Consider the following 16231-nt stretch of genomic DNA (forward strand, 5'->3'; position numbering starts at 1 on the left):
ACGATCGACGGCTTTGAGTTTGGCCAGAAGCAGAAGGGAAAAACCACAAAATAAGCTAAGTGGTATGCTTTGCCTTACTTATTTCTAGATAACGTGGTCCTGTTTTCAATTGCTTAACAGTTTAGGCCCATCAACAGCAAAGATACCGATGAAAGTAATGATAAAATAATATTTACAATGTGTCGCATGCATATTGAAACACTCCCGATCAGAATCGTGCGGTAAGCTTGAATAAAATGATCAAAATGTTTTAGCGAAACGAGTCGGAGGCTAGACGGCCGCGTATGTTTGCTCGGCGTGAGTATGTCGTCGTATGCAGTGCATTCACTCCTTTCATTCTTTATTAGAATGTGTCCCACCAGGCATAAGTTTCAAGCGTCTGGATTGGTGCTTTTCAAGCCTGCTAGACAGGAGATAATTTATTTTCTCATATCTGACGGAGTTTTCAAACGAAGTTCACATCTGCAAACGTGACAAAACTCACTGCGGTATCGAAAATTATTTTTCTACTCGGCATCTGTACGGTCCTTGTGATCATGGAGATCCAAGGAATGACATCAAATTAATTTTGAAAACAGAGTTCGGTAATTAATTTACTTATTTATTTATTTACAAATATTGCTGTCTCATTTTAGAGACAGCCGAGATGGTTTACATAACTTATGAACACAAGAATGTCAACTAATATGGTTAGGCAGTTCTTTCTGAAATTGATTAGTCGGCAATCAACGTAGAAAACCATGTAAGTTATTCCATAATTCAACAGTGTGTGGAAAAAGAGTTAACTTAAAACAATCGATTATTGGAACGAAAGGATCTATGTTTAATGGGTCAGTACATCGGGCTACTTGCGCAGCAGGTGTGATTAGCGAGATAGTTAGTCAATAGATCATTAGTCGTTAGTTAAATATGCGTTAGTCGATCCGTGTACGATATTGTGCAGCAGGATTAGACGGTCACACGTGCGACGAAACGACAATGAGTCCAATGATAAAGCGTGTGCGTGGAATGACGGTGACGACATACGGTCGTAACGGCCATAGATAAATCTAACAGCTTTTTTCTGAACGAATCCTAATTTGGAAATATCCTTTATGTGATGAGGCGACCACACTACAGAAGCATACTCTAAAAGAGCTCTAATTAGTGATTTCTTGGCGATAAGCTTGCACTCTTTTGTGCCATGTTTTAAAGTTCGTTTTAGGCACCCTAGCTTTCGCAGCGCTTTAGAGAAGATTATATTGATATGATTAGGCCAACTAAGGTTAGTTGTGAAAGGCATTTGAACTCCCAGGTATTTGAACTCGTTAGGTTCATTAATACTGCTACCTTGAGTGCTATACGTGAATTTTAGAGGCTGTTTCTTGTTACTAAATGTCATTGCCATAGGTTTGCTGAAGTTAATTCTCATCTGCCATGTGTTACTCCAGCCTGAAAACGATGAAAATACGTTGTTAAGGTGTTCTTGATCACGAAGAGCACGAATGTTGGATTAGATCGCGCAATCATCTGCGTAGAGGCGCATTTACACTTGTGTGTTTCTGGCTACTTCAATAATGTCATTAACATATATGATAAATAAGAGTGTCCTGAGAACTGAGCCCTGCGATACCCCTGATATGACCTGAGCTATAGACGAGGTTTCGCAATTAAAAGCGACGGATTGGAATCGAAGGTGGAGGTAATCGGATATCCAGTCAATTAGTTTATTGCCAGGTAAGACTGCAGCAAGTTTTAGTAGTAGTTTTTATGGCTTACCGTGTTAAATGCTTTTGAGTAGTCAATAAAGATGGCATCAAGCTGACCATGGTTATGTAGTGCTCTGGCTATGTCATGCGAGAATTCAAAAAATTGCGTTGTTTCGAAAAATCCTGCTCGAAAACCATGCTGCTGTAGGGACAGGACGTTATTTGACGATAAATACTGAATGATGTGCTTATGGATGATGTGCTCGAGATGTTTCCAACACGTGGGCAGCAACGATATAGGTCTGTAGTTAGTGATTAGCTATTAGTTGCCAGATGTGAAGACAGGAAAGATGTTAGCTTGTTTCCAAATCCGAGGAATGGTCGATGTCTAGAGGGATTTGTTAAATATAACTGTAAAGTACCGGGCGTTCCATTGAGAGTATCACTGTAAAAATTTGTTTGGCACTCCGTCAGCTCCAGAACTTTTTGTAGTATCAGTTATTAGTAATGCGTTGTGAAAACCGTTGTGAACTGGCGCATTCAAGGGCTAAACTAACAGAGACGAAAGGGCAAGACTTTGTTCTCAGAAGCGCTCTTTCTAGTGCCCGCGTTGCCCCCGTAGCGTTCCCTTCATTGCCGCAGAAAGTTGCCTGCGAGTATAGCAGAAACGTGCTCTTTAATGCCCGCCGAAAATAGCGCCTCTTCCTCTCTGCAATCCTAACTTCATCTAGCAATGGTACGGACACTTCAACCATACTTCTAGCGTTGGCGTCATGTCCTGGCTTTGGACGGCGAAAGCGAATAATAGTTTGCGCACAAACCATTGGCCATGATTTCCAATGTAACTGAATAGCCAAATACTTATTAAATTGTAATTAAATGAATAATGGGCTTGCAGGCATGTATTTGTTGAAGGGACGATATTTAGGTAGCGTTTGTTCTTTCATTACGTAATTCACATAGAACAAAGCCATGAACTGCAATATTTGAAAGGGAAGTACAGGCGGCTATACGTATAAGTCGGTTTGTCATATGTGCGTTGTCTGCAGTGGATAGGGAAAGATAGATTGTGCAAAGGAAAATGTGCTTTTTTTTCGGCCCTTCAGAGAGCACGTCTCAGCGCCTTGGGGAAAGCATGGGGAACATAGAGAGGGAAGGAGAAAGGGAAGGTCATCATGGTCGAAGGCGGGAGACGAGGAACTCGCCCTTCAGCATGCAAAGCTTCAGACGCCCCAAAGGTCTCGCAACGCAGCAAGTGCCTCTCAAGGAGCTACAATAGTCCGCGTCCGGCAAAGAACACGCCTCGCAACTTGGTTGCCCGAGAGAACGTGGTCATTGCATCGGCGCCGTTGTGTTTGCGATGAAAGTCGGACCAGCACAAAAACGTGGAAAAAAAAAAACAATGAAAGCTATTCGAATTCAGATGGTAGCACAAACCATGGAACATGATCGCCAAAGTAAGCGAACAGCTTATGCGGACAGTAGGAATGCCAGGGTTAAACTAACGACACTTACTCAATCTGCCGCTGACGTCGATAACGGTGTTTGATGATGGCGTAACAAATGATCGTCAGCGTACTTACGCAAGCGGCATGACAGCGCTATGATGACGACGACGGTGGGACGAAAATGGAATAATGAAAGTGGAGATGATGAAGGTGTCACGACGACGGTAGCATGACGAAGATGGCATGACCACAATGGAATCGCAACAGCATGACGAACATGGCATGACGATGCTGTCACACCTGCGCTTCCTTTGCTCGTTTAGTCCGCTGAATCCAGACACTATTCCGACCATTCGCTTTAAGAACAAATAACTGTAAGCAATTAAAAAAAATTGCGGAAAGGACAATGTTTATACATCGTACCGCTCCTGCTGCTGGCCTTTCCCACTTCGAGTTGACGCTTTTGATTGCATCGCTGGCAATACTGCCACCAGCAGATAAGTATAATATGGCTAGTTACTGAATAATCAGTAAGTGTACTCTCTGGTTAAACTCTGCGTCACAAGATAACGCCGCCAACCTGACTGGCCACATTTATGTTCCTGTTAAGCCAGCATTCCATGAACGGAATTTACGCGCACGGACAAGCTAAAACGCTCTTCTGTTGATTCGAATAGCCGGTGTTAGCGCGCGCCGTTTCAAGGGCATAATGCTTCGATTTCGTACAGGTAGTTCACCGTGCTTGATATGGCCACCACGTTGTTGTCCTTGTCCCAGTAGCAAGAATGAGAAGTTCCGCTATCCCTTCGATTTGCGTTGGCCATTCCATAGAAACTGACATCATCATGAGTTTTGGAGTCGTTAATCTTGGCTTTGGAGTTTTCGGCCGCTTCTTTCGATAAAAGCTCTTCTGTCACCTGAAATTGGGGAAGATTTGAAAGTAAACGTATTGCACTTAGGAAAAACGGCTACGGAGTATCTAGGTGCATAAAGTTCGGTATTCGGCACGCAAAATTTCAACTTATTTGCATAATAAGGCTGTTGACAACTATAACTGTTCCCAGCTGAAGGGTCAAATGATTTAATGATCGCATTGTGGTAATCATATCAACTACCCAGCTAAGCGTTCTTGCATAAATGGCAGAATGAGAGGAGAGAGAGGAATATAAGCTTTTGTTTAGAACAGGCGAAAAGTCTTTGCCCTGCGAAGGCAGCTTCCTCACTCCGGTAAGCCGTGGCCAGGAGCCATGTCCCGAGTCCGGCCGATCATATTACCCTGGTCATCCAGGCTGGGGCGTGAAAACTGAGCCTGCCACTGCTCTTCGGTTAGGCTTTCGGTGCTAATGGTTCCCTGCGATCCTTTGCATCCCCACACCATGTGTGGTAGAGTGTCTGGCACATTGCAGAATGTGCATTCGTAGCTGAAATTGGTGGGCGAGAACCTGTGTAGCAAGGTTGCATGGACGTGACTGTTGCTTTGGATTGTTCGGAGGTTGTCTGCTTCTCAGTTTGTTAGTTTCGGGTGGGGTGGCGTGTTCTTCCATCTAGTCTGTAATGCAGGAGGATGTCAATGTTTTTCTTGAGTGCATGCTGGCTTCCCAGAGATCACTCTGGCAGTAGTGCCCGGTTAGCGTATCCTCGGGCTGAGGCGTTGGCGGCCTCGTTTCCTGCCAGGTGGGTGTGTCCCGGAGTCCAGATGATGTAGGCGCCTGGAAGGTGGCGTGCTGCGCTACGGTGGAGGAATTGAAGTGTTTGAGCAGAAATTCTACACTTTTGGTTGTTCCTGCATTTGCATTAGGAGTCAGTGACGATAATGGCCCCTTTTTTGTACGTCCAGAGGGCTAAATCGATTGCAGCCTTTTCTGCCGTGTCAATAACATTTGTTGAAATAGTTGCGCAGGTATATTCAGAAAAGGTAGTATCCATGACGCCGATAGAGTGGGCTTGTCTTCCCGGGTACCTCACTGCATCGATGCATCTGATGTGCGGGTTTGCTCCGTGCGCCTTGCTTAGGGCCCGGACTCTTGCTAGCCGCCGGTCTTTGTGGTAGATAGAGTGAACATTTCATAGGATGGGGGTCACGATGATATATTCGCGGAGGTCTTCCGGGATTCATTCCTTGATATCTGTTGGTCCTAAGCGTTCTCTCTATATCCCAGCTTTTTGAGGGTTGCACGCCGTGTTTCCGTAAGTCTTAAGCGTTCCATTTGGTTTACCGTGTGTTGGCTACGCGGCGTATCAGGTATACCACTTGAGTCACAAAAGTTTCGGTAGTGTTGTGGCCCCTGAGTCGCCTTTCGGGATGAGTCGTCTTCGGTCAAGAATGGCGAAGAAATCGAATTGAGGGATAGGGACACCGCTAAGACAGTTTTCCATATCTGCAATTTCAACTATTGGGGGTGTTCCTCGAGTTTGGGCTCTAACCACCAGGAGTTCACATTCTTCTGGTGCGGAGAGGAGTCCGCACTTTTTGAACTATGTAAGTGATGGTGAAGTCTACGGCTTCCTGGAGGGCGTCTTGTTGATGTCATGGGGAATCGCTTCGAATCCAGACTGTTATATCGCCGGCAAAGGGAAAGTACGGCATGCTGTGGATTTTATCAAAAACCTACGAGAGTTTCACCATAGTGATATTAAGCCTTTCGGCCCAGGAAGAGAAGCGATATAATTGAGCCTTGCGGGTGCCTTCTTCCTCTGCCAGAAATTTTGTCTTGAGGTTTCGCAAGCTGATGGTGGCCATGCGGTTCCTCAATAACGCTTGGACTTACTTGTATGTTCGTTCCTCACAATCTGTGTACTGTAGGCTCCAGAGAATTTCAGCGTGTGAGACATTGTCAAATGCCCCCTTAAAGGGCCCCTAAACCACCCCTGGGGCTCGGTGAAATAACATAAGCTGTGGGTAGCATACGCTGCTGTAAACATCTCAGCCAAGGTTTTCTGTCGTACGCGGTGCATGGAGCTCGCAAGCGGATAGCGAAGTCACCTTTCTCTCAGACGCTCTCTTTTCAACAGAAAGTCTTGTCCTCACTCTCTTTTGGACGCTTTATTTCGTCATTGGATACTTTATTTAGTCATTCCCTTGGACGGCTGCTATTGGCCGATAACTGACATCAAAGTGCAGTTGGCTACATGGCGTAGATACCACGGCCGCCACGGGGTGCCGCCACGAGTCCACTGGCTAAGTGCACTGTGGCTCGCTGCGGACAACCAGCTATGGCTTGTGTTGAGCACGTCGTAGGAACCAAAGGCGGAAGTCGTGGCGCCTACGTTAACATCCAAGATGAAAATTTAACTGTGCGCCACGGTGAGATTCAGAAGGCGGAACGTTATAGGCACACCCCCAGGGCCGTAGCTTTCGCAGTGCAAGGCATTGAAAAAGAAGCTTGAGCACAGCGGACGGCGTGTTTGATCGCCAATAACTCCGCTTCTGCTGAATGCATTCAAGTACTTTTTCTCGGCAAATCATTTTTAAAATAACCTAATTTCATTTCAAATGCCACTCTCCACTTCGAGAAAGAGTTGTTCAGGGCCCCTTTAAGATCAGTTGCGAGGATGGCGCTCTTGATGTGTTTGTCAAAGTAGTCATTGGGCCTTCTTTGAATTGGAGAAAGATGTCTTGAGTGGAGAGGTGTTGTCGGCAGCAGTAGAGCGTACTGCGGATGTGCCCTTAACACAGAGTAGCAGTAATGAAACGTATTCTTCTTTGCTGCTGGTGTAAATTTTTCACAGGGGTGTAATCGTTAACACGTTGTTTTTGTAAACGTTTAAAATGCTTCATACTTTATTGGAGCAATATTAGCGCTTTGTTTGGCTGGTTAAGCTCTCCGCCAACAGGTGGCTAGACCGTGCCGACCCATTAGGCCGCTCACGTACGTCTACGCTAAAGTTCCTTCATCAACTTGCGTTTATGCCTCCACGCATCCGTCGAAATGCCCAGCTCGTCTGTGGTTACTGAAATACCAGACACGTTCGGCGCTGCGACAGAATGCCTGCAACGCACGCTGCTTCGATACCTCTCGCTTGGGGTCGACTGCGGAGCAGGTGGCAGAGTGTTTAGAGAGGCTTCGCGCGCTCGCTCCTAGACAACCGAAAGTCGACGACACGACGTGCCATCATGACGCATATCCAGTGAAGGGAAACTTAACCCCGATCACCCGGCAAGCTAATCTAAAAACGTTGCACTCGGCGAACGAGTTAAGGAGAAAGTGCATGACTATGGATGAAGGTAACTTGTAATGGTCCATAGCTCTCTTAATATGAGACGCTTCACGCAAATTGTGGTGCTAATGATTAACTTTAGCTGTACCCTACGCGTCTACAAAATTTGTCCGAACCGTTTCAGGGGCACTTTAATCTTCCAAGTTGTTCGTGGGACGGTGCAGTACCATGTGCACGTAGACATTCTCGGCGCATGAGGTGAGGGATAGCGGGCCCAGGTTCCCGAGTCCTGGCGGTTTGTTGGGCTTGAGAATCATGAACATCTCGGCGTGTTTCCACAGTTCTGGTAAATCCTACAACTTCCGCCCTGGAAGTTCCACGAGTCTAGCTGTTCTATCTCTGACTGCATAAAAAAATGTATTGATTCGGAAAACTTAGTCGGATCTGCATTTTTAGACTTCAGTAAAGCTTATGACACGGTTAGCCATTAAGTCCTGTTTATAAACTTGACTCTTATGGTATAACCGGTCCTGCGCTAACATTCTTAAAGAATTACTTACTTGACCGCACGTACACAGTACATGCAGCAAATACTTTCTCAGTAACAAAATGTATTAACCAAGGTGTACCACAGGGATCAGTTCGGGGCCCTTTGCTTTTCCTTCTATATAATAATGATCTTCCGGATTCTCCTAACTCCACCAACTGCGTTCATTGCATTTTATACGCAGATGGCAACCATATCTTCATCTCAGAAATCTGTTGCTACTCTTATTTCTAAGTTAAATATTGCACTAAGTTACATTATAAAATGGCGTAGCAACAATTACTTAGTTCGTAATCCTCTAAAACTAAATTAATATTATTCGAAAGTGCTGAAAGGGCTTTAACTTCTATTCCTGAAGTAAAGCTTGGAATTCATTCAATTCCCGTTAGCAATGATGTCACTTTTCTTGGTATACATCTTGACCGTAACCTCACATTTCGCTCTGACTTGCAACATCTCAAGCGCAAGGCTGCATTTGGTATACGTGCAGTTCGCCCCATTTTTTCTCGTCAGGCTCTGATAGCGTTGTATTATGCGTTCATTCATAGTCACATTAATTATGGCATTGTTTCATGGGGCAACACATACGCGTGTCACTTATCGTCAATTCAGCATGTCCAAAATCAGTCAATACTCATTATCACTTCTAGCTCCATGCAATCCAATGTCTCTTTGTTACTTCGCACGTATAATATCTTGCCCATTAATAATTTGTTCCAGTTTAACATACTCGTCTCACTCCACAAGTTGCTTTATAATAAACTTACGTTTCCGTTCCTTGCAGTTGACCTCTTGCAGAATAAAATTATAAATAGATTTGCGGCCAACAATTTCTTGTTACCCATGGTTCATACCAATTACGGCAAAAAAACATCTTCCTTCGCTGCAATTTCTCTTTGGAATGAATTACCATCAATTATAAAATCATGTACTTCTCTTGAAATCTTTAAAAATCACCTTAAGCATCATTTCCTGCGATAACTTATCTACGATCTGGCGGTGTACCTTTGACTTTTCTCTCACATGTCATTTCTTGTATTTCGTACATGCTTTTTTCCGACTTTCCTTTATAATGTGCTTTTTCGTGTTTGATTGTAAATGACATGTCTAATGATATATTTGATCTGTAGATGTTGTTTATAATAACGCTAATTTGCTGACTATTGATATCACCATTAATGTTGTTATATTTAACCGAGGGTCCCTCTACAGTTCCTTCACTTTGGGACCCTCGTTTGTATATTTATCATGTTGTAATTACTTCTTTTTTTTGGAACCAATAAATCTGAAATCTGAAATCAATTACATGCTCGAGGAGGTACATCGTCGCCTGTTAGTTTAGTTCGCGTAATATATTGTTCTTTTTGCTCCTTGCCGGGAGTGGTGCCCCGGGCCAGTTTTCTCAGGGCCACTTGTTGTTCCCCCTGCGTGAAAGGCTGGTCTGGACTTCCTAAGTATCCAGGGAGGCTGGTTTGGTGTGGGGTTGACGAAGTGCTGTCGGTGAATTTCTGCTTAATCTCAATCATGGCTTCTTCTTGCTCCGTTCCATCGTAGGTATGTATTATTCTAGCAAGGTTCTTGCCACATTTGTATTTGGACTGTGTGGTGTCGAAGGAAGACTTGACAATGTTCCAAGTTTTACGTGAAGTGAGAGTAGCTTGGAGACAATTGGGGCGGAATTGGCTCCAATTTCGCCTTCCGAAGTGTTCGGCATATTCTTCGGCCTGCGTGATGATCTTGGCAACGCGCTTCCTGAGGGTTATGGTCGCTTAGCGCAAGCAAGGAAGGACGGAAGGAGACAAGGGCAGCAATGCGGGTTATTAGGGTGTCGAGATTTGAACCGGATTTGTCAAAGTTCTTAAAAAAGTTCTTATAGAAGAAATGTAATGCAGAATTACATGTCGCTGGGTCAATCGGTTCGTATTGCTCAGTAGATCACAAAAAGATATGGTTAAGGATAACCTACAGACCTGAAGACCTCAAATTTTACGGTGTAGGAAAGTTCAAACACTTTCAAGACGCAGAAGGTGCATACGCAAACGTAAAGGTGTGCGATAGAACCTGACAGCTTACAATATACGAAAAAAAGAAGTAGAAGAAGAAGAAGTAAACAATCTTTGGAGCGACAAATTTTGACAGATATCAGTTTATGGTGTAGGGCGCCGAAGAAAAAAAACCAGCTTGATCCCTGCGCCCCATAGGCTGATGTCACTATGCTAGGTACGCATGAACGGTAAAAAAATGCATCTGACATGCTCAAAAGAAAACAAAAAAACGTGTATGTGGCATGCGCGGAAAAGGTTATGTATGCGATCCCGCGCCCATGCCCCACTAAGTACATAGATTAAATAGATAGGTGCCTAAACGATAACCTTTGCGAACACGACAACAATGTACATATATAAGTGCAAGGACTATTAGGGGTGCATTGCCAGGATTGCGATTGTAAGCCGGTTTTCAAAGGCCGTACATTGATCGCCAAGCACCCAAACTAGATGACAAGAAAAATTATTGAAGTGAGAGAGATTAATTGCTTGATGGACTCTTTACCTCCGTGCAGCTTCGATAGGGTTGTCATGAAAGTAACTATCTATGGCAAAATCTAGAGCTTAAAACGTTGTATTTATAGGAACGCGTCGCACCTGAAAAAATGGCGCAACCCGCGCGTACCGCACGTATCACCGCTTTCATACCGTCCACGTTTGTTTGATGATCCCTTTTTGCTTTCTAGTTTCTGCGCTTTTCCTAACCGAATGCACGTCATACATCGTCAACGCATGAAAGTGCGCCCTTTTCATCGATGAATTTCAGTTGAAAGTTCTCACTTGTGTTTGTCAAGTCTCCCGTCTTCGTGCTCTAGTTTATGCGCAAGCGCCTAACATCACGGAATGATAAATAACCTCGCCAGAGCTAGTGCTCGGATTTTATCAGCTTCGGCGGTGCTACAGAAGTGCCAGAGGGACAGTGGGGATCCGCCAAAATTTTTAGATTAAGCCCTTTCTTCGATTAACACTGCGATGGACGTTTTGAGGAATCATTGCAGAAGCGCCGCTATATAGGAGAATAACTCTCAAATCAGATTAAGTAACGGCATCCGCACACAAAGCGAGTTATGAACGGAATAGTTAGCACGGGGGGCAAATCTACGGCAAGGGGCGTTCTCAAGACCAGTGGCTACGATGTTGCGCTGCTGAGCTGGAAGTGTTGCGAGTGTGATTACAACCACGGCGGCCGCGTTTCCTCGGCGTGCAATGCAAAAAAAAAAAAAAAAAGCGCTCGTACACGTACATTTGGTGGACGTTATAGAAATCCATACCGTCAAAATTAACCAGTAGTCGCCCCCCCCCCCCCCCCCCCTACTGTGAGCCTCATAATCAGATCGCGGTTTTGGCATGCAGAACTTCTGAATATCGTTTAGCTCTGGCAAGGTCAACCGAAGCAAAACGGAGCCATGAAGGTATAGGCCCATGCCGTAGGACGCTTCGACCTAGTTCCGGAATGTCTTTATAGCGCTGTCAGTTAAAGGGAAGGATAAAACAGAACTCACCCAAAAAAATGGAGCCGGGAAGATAACGAATGCACTCAACCACGCTGCAATAAAAAAAAAAGAAAGGTATCCCAGTGATACCCCCCAGACCTACCGCTGCGACGCTTGGTTCCTTTGTTTCATCTCCAAGAAGCGCTCTCTTAGCGTACGCGAACTTAAGAGCCTCAATGAACCTGCAAATCAGAAACTGTATTATTTTATCAGCGAGATACTGATACACTTAGTTTTTTAGAAGTGTTCCAGTGTTTTGCGATCGCAGCACTTGATCTGTTTGCGGTAGCTATAATTAATTCTGTGGCTTGCTACAGGACAGAGAGCGGTAACACTTTCAGCAGAATTTTAAAACAGTGCTAATGAGCAAAAACACTGTGTATTGTAACTTAGTACGGTTATTATTTATTCTAAATCACCCTAAAGACCCTCTTCAAAAAGCATATTTAGAGACATCAGAACAAACAGGGGTGCTGTACGGTTAACTGAAGCTTGCGGACATAAGAAGAAAGCGAAGCAACTGTGTTTTTTAACCAGGGGTGAATTTTTCGATGCTTGAGTATCTGCACCGAATTTGGACGTTTGCCACTTTAGGACGACGTATGGTTCTGGAGTATCTGTTACACTGATGTTCCTTCCCCAATTTATTTACGTGGCAGTTACCTGCCTGTTCCTTTCCAAGTAATTCATATCCACGTGTGCCATTGGCTATGCGTATAGGCTGAGTTGAAGCTCGACGTTTATTGTGAACGTGCTTAAACAGTGCATATACAGTTATTCACTTTCTGGCACCGGGTATTTTAAACAATAATGTTTTGTTCGACAAACATTCGTACAAGTAAGACTCCAGAAATTATTGAATAATAAGTACAGCATGACATGCGATATTCAATGGCAACTAATTAGGATGTAGTTTGTGGGGTAAGCGGTGTTTATAGAGGAAAAAGGCAAACGTTTTTTCATGGATTGCTATATTTATAATTTCAGGAAATTTGAATCGGAGCAAGCTTTGCATAATTCATGAGGCTCTTCTAAATTGTGACTCCTGCTAACCGTGATAATTTGTGACCATGGATGAATAGCGTTTATTTTATGAAGCAGAAAGCGATGCCGTGAAATGGGCTCGTTAATGCGAGGTGACTGATGCAGGTGTTCAGAATCTGCGGTGTTCAACAAACCTGTGGTAGTTCAGAGAGTCATCGTTGAGGGCGTCATCTGGTCCTTCCCTTATCTCATCCACAATGCCCAAAATGTAGGCAAGTACCGGACCGCTAGCCGGTGGTCGGACTGAGTACATTGTGCGGCCATCTCTGAACTTCCTCTCGACTGGCTTCTCCCAGCGGACCTTGTAATCCGCAAGGTCTTGCTTCGTTAATACGCCATCTGAAAACAACGAGTCAATGTCATTGCCTGTTTTAAATATCCGTTTTGTATTTAGACGACGCAGTTTTTAAGCAATGATTAAAGCCACCTGTTGTATGTGTTTTGTTTGTATGACATTTGTGTCTGTGAGTTTTGCGGCAATCATGTCATCCCGCAACAAGAAACTAGGCCAAGAGCAACTTCGGTTAAATCAAAGTTTTTGTTTCTGGTTATTACTATACTACAATGCATAACAAATACCTAGGCTTTTGGTGGGCGGGCGGGAGTGGCGAATGAGCTATATAAAAGCTGCAAAGGAAAGGAGTTCTTGCTGGCAATAAATACACGTTCCCCATTGTCTAAACGTTGGCTACAATGTGACTTCCCGTCTACGGGTATTCCAGATATGCGCAGTTTGAGTGCTATGACAGAGCCTGTCAGCGCGGCCCATCACTTGCTAGTGGCCACTGCAATTCGACTGCGTGAAGCGCGCCAAAATCTCTGCGCGACAGTATTGGCTCATGAACGCAAGATTAGACGTATTCAATAAATGTGCTAAATTGGATAACGAGGTAAAGGAGATACATGCACTGATTCCCCCCTGCAATGCATTTCGGTGAGCAAAGATGACAGACCATTTCAAATCTGCTAACTTGATTTTCGACGTGAAGCACGCCGGCAACTGTGGAGTGACAAGCGTCATGCTTGTTACGTGCTAAATGCCCGAGGTTGTGTAAGGTGTTAACAAGCTGAAACGCATTCGTAATGACAAGTAGGAACTAATACCCTTTAGTGACCTCCATGCGAGCCGCTCGCTGCGACTGAATACTATGACACCAATCAAATTACTTTTGTCTTAATTCCGTGGACGAGGTATAATTTTCGACATGCCAATATATGCTTTCTGCAAAAGCCGTAGGTTATCGAATCTGTCTGCTCTGACAGGAACGGTTGTGTATCCGCCTTAGTGTGACGACGCCCCGTACGTATGCGCAGTTTTTTTTCCGTGATTCCTAACAGTAAATAGGATTGCAGATGTATAAAAAAAGATTCACCTAGAAATACGATACTGCCTAATGCAATATTTGAGGCCAGCTCTATACGTGCTTTCATTTCGCGATATATTGAGGCAAAAAATTGGAGAGAGAGTTGCAGCAGAGCTGGTGATCGTCGAAAATTTGATCTGTGGGTCAAGCGCGTCGGCTTTTATACATAACTCGTCGAACATTCCAGTGTAATCGTTGGTGCTGCGTGGTTTCCAGAAAGTACTACACAGTTCTTGTTGTCCATACAATCAGATTACAAAACAATCGCAAGCCAGGACAATTGAAATAAGCGCGAACGAGACCAAACCAAGTAAACCAAACAAGCGCGAGCGAAAGCTGAGGAGAGCAGACGATATTACGAAACGAGCGGTCCTGCTGAGGCCACATAAGAGTACGCATCGAGCGGCGGGGCGGGCTCACATCACACAAGTTTCTCGCGTGTACGTCACTGAGGGGCGGGGGGTTGCTCTCCACCATTCACGGCTCGCGTTTTTCATCTCCCGCTGCGCGTTCGCTTTTGCATCTTTCGCTGTCCTCGTTCCCTCGGTTACGCCGCCGACGCTCGCCGCAAGAACGCGCGCCTAAGAGTTGCGCTCTAGAAAACATTAGGCAGAACATATAGCTGGTATGTAACATATCGCTGATATATGACATATCGCTGCCCATGTAGCGAAGCTTTCTTGGTTTTGGAGAACGGTTCACTGAAACACTGACGTATGGTATGTACCGTGCACACATCTCTTCATTTTTCTCATTACAACATGTTTAACGTCTTGGACGTTTCTTGTTGTTCCACAGCCGTGTGGATCGTCCTAGGGAGCGCCATTCAGAGATGAGAGAGAGAATCTTCTTAAGCCTGTTTTGTCTAAGGCTGATGACGTCAGCCACCGCTTTTGATTTGTTAGTAGTTGAGAATAACTTCTACCGGTTATTTCCGAAACGCATCTGATCTTGATACTGCTGAAAGACCCCGTGCTGACCATTTCAACGCTTTTGATTTCCTACTATGCGCATGTGTCATAAATGACGTGGTGAACAAGGAAACCATGTAGTGCACAACCTTTAGTCAAAATGCCACAGTCGACTGGGAATGATCAGACATCTATGAAAATTAAGGATCCAGGAGATGTGGTCTGAATTAGTCACTATATAAGCCGATATAAGAACACATATGACGTCAGAGTGCACCTGCGCAGTCGATAGAAGTTCGGAAATAAGACGGACACTAAATTGCGGGAATGATGCTAAAAAAAGTGCTTTAGGTATCGACATTCCTTGCATCCTTCGAGTCACTCACTCTGGTTTGCCATTCTTTGCCGGTTCATCTCAATGCGTCTATGGGGGGTGTTATGAAGGCTAGAGTTACTGTATACGCTACTAAAAAAGAAATACATACAGTAATGCTACAAAATTAAAAGCTTTGGGGTGTAACTCTTTTTGGGTGTAACTTTTTCTCCGCAGCTATAATTGTCATCTTCATTGTTTGCGTTTTCTTTCTTGAAAACTCAGCGCTCGCGGCTTTCCTGTCGAGAATGCTATATCAAGGTGATAACGCGCATGACGTTCATGATTTTGAAGTACCGGGCTCGCAGCGTTGAAGAAAGGAAATGCGGGCAAGACAGATGAAGGTTATTGTTGCAGGATAAGATAAGCCCCAAAGGGTGTAATTTTTTTAAGGAATTTAATTACGGCTACACACCAAGGATGTTTACGTTTTTTTTTTTTTTTACCACTGGCCTTGTTTAAGTTATTTCAGCTCAGTGTTTATTTATATATAACAGCTGCCTTGCATCAGTGAATCCTAGCTCGTCAGCCAATCGTATTTCTTCAGGAGCATGTTCTTTCTAATGTAGCATCGGCGCCGGTGCAATATTATGCACAGTCAGACTTGCACTGTTTTGCACATTATTAGTTGGAATAAAGATTCGCAGCAGCAAGAGGAGCAGTTTACTACCGATGAAATCGAAGCATTTATTGCGGAGGGGGCGCTCTCGGGTGAAAAAGAAGGGAGACGATTTGTTTTGTTCGCCTCTCTCCTTCCTTCATTTCAGATCGCAGTGTTAGCTTCGCCTGAATTGTTTCACCTCGGTGCTGGTTTATCGACACACTATATGGCGGGGCGTCAGCCCATCGTGGTAGCTAGAGGCTCCACCGCTCTCTTTAAGCGTGGCATCATTCCTTGTGGTAGTGTCGGCGGAGAGGTAAAGCTTCCGACTGGCAATCTGCAGGTTCACATTTCGAATCCAGGAGGAGCGGTGCGTGGCGTTTAATTTTCTTCGCTTTATTTCTGCATTAAGAAATCGGAGAGCATTTCGGTATTACTTCGGCAGACGTTAGAAATATTAGCGTAGTGATAGAATATAAAAGATTTCACTGCAAACAGAAAACGTAGCGTGGATTTTGGCGAAACACCTATCGTGAGAACGGGGAAAATTAGAAATAAT

At 44.4% G+C, this 16231-nt stretch overlaps 1 protein-coding gene across 1 annotated transcript in view; it reads right to left on the reverse strand.

Annotated features, from left to right (window-relative positions):
- The window catches only part of LOC129387515 (scoloptoxin SSD14-like), a 95021-nt gene that overhangs the window by 26303 nt on the left and 52487 nt on the right, over positions 1-16231 (reverse strand). Inside the window, exons 7-9 of the mRNA XM_055076486.1 lie at positions 12558-12762; positions 11483-11561; positions 3863-4053 (exon numbers count right to left, since the gene is read on the reverse strand). Coding sequence (XP_054932461.1) covers positions 3863-4053; positions 11483-11561; positions 12558-12762 — 475 coding nt within the window. The remainder of the gene's footprint in view (positions 1-3862; positions 4054-11482; positions 11562-12557; positions 12763-16231) is intronic.

Source organism: Dermacentor andersoni, chromosome 2, assembly GCF_023375885.2.
Source record: "Dermacentor andersoni chromosome 2, qqDerAnde1_hic_scaffold, whole genome shotgun sequence".
Taxonomy (NCBI): domain Eukaryota; kingdom Metazoa; phylum Arthropoda; class Arachnida; order Ixodida; family Ixodidae; genus Dermacentor; species Dermacentor andersoni.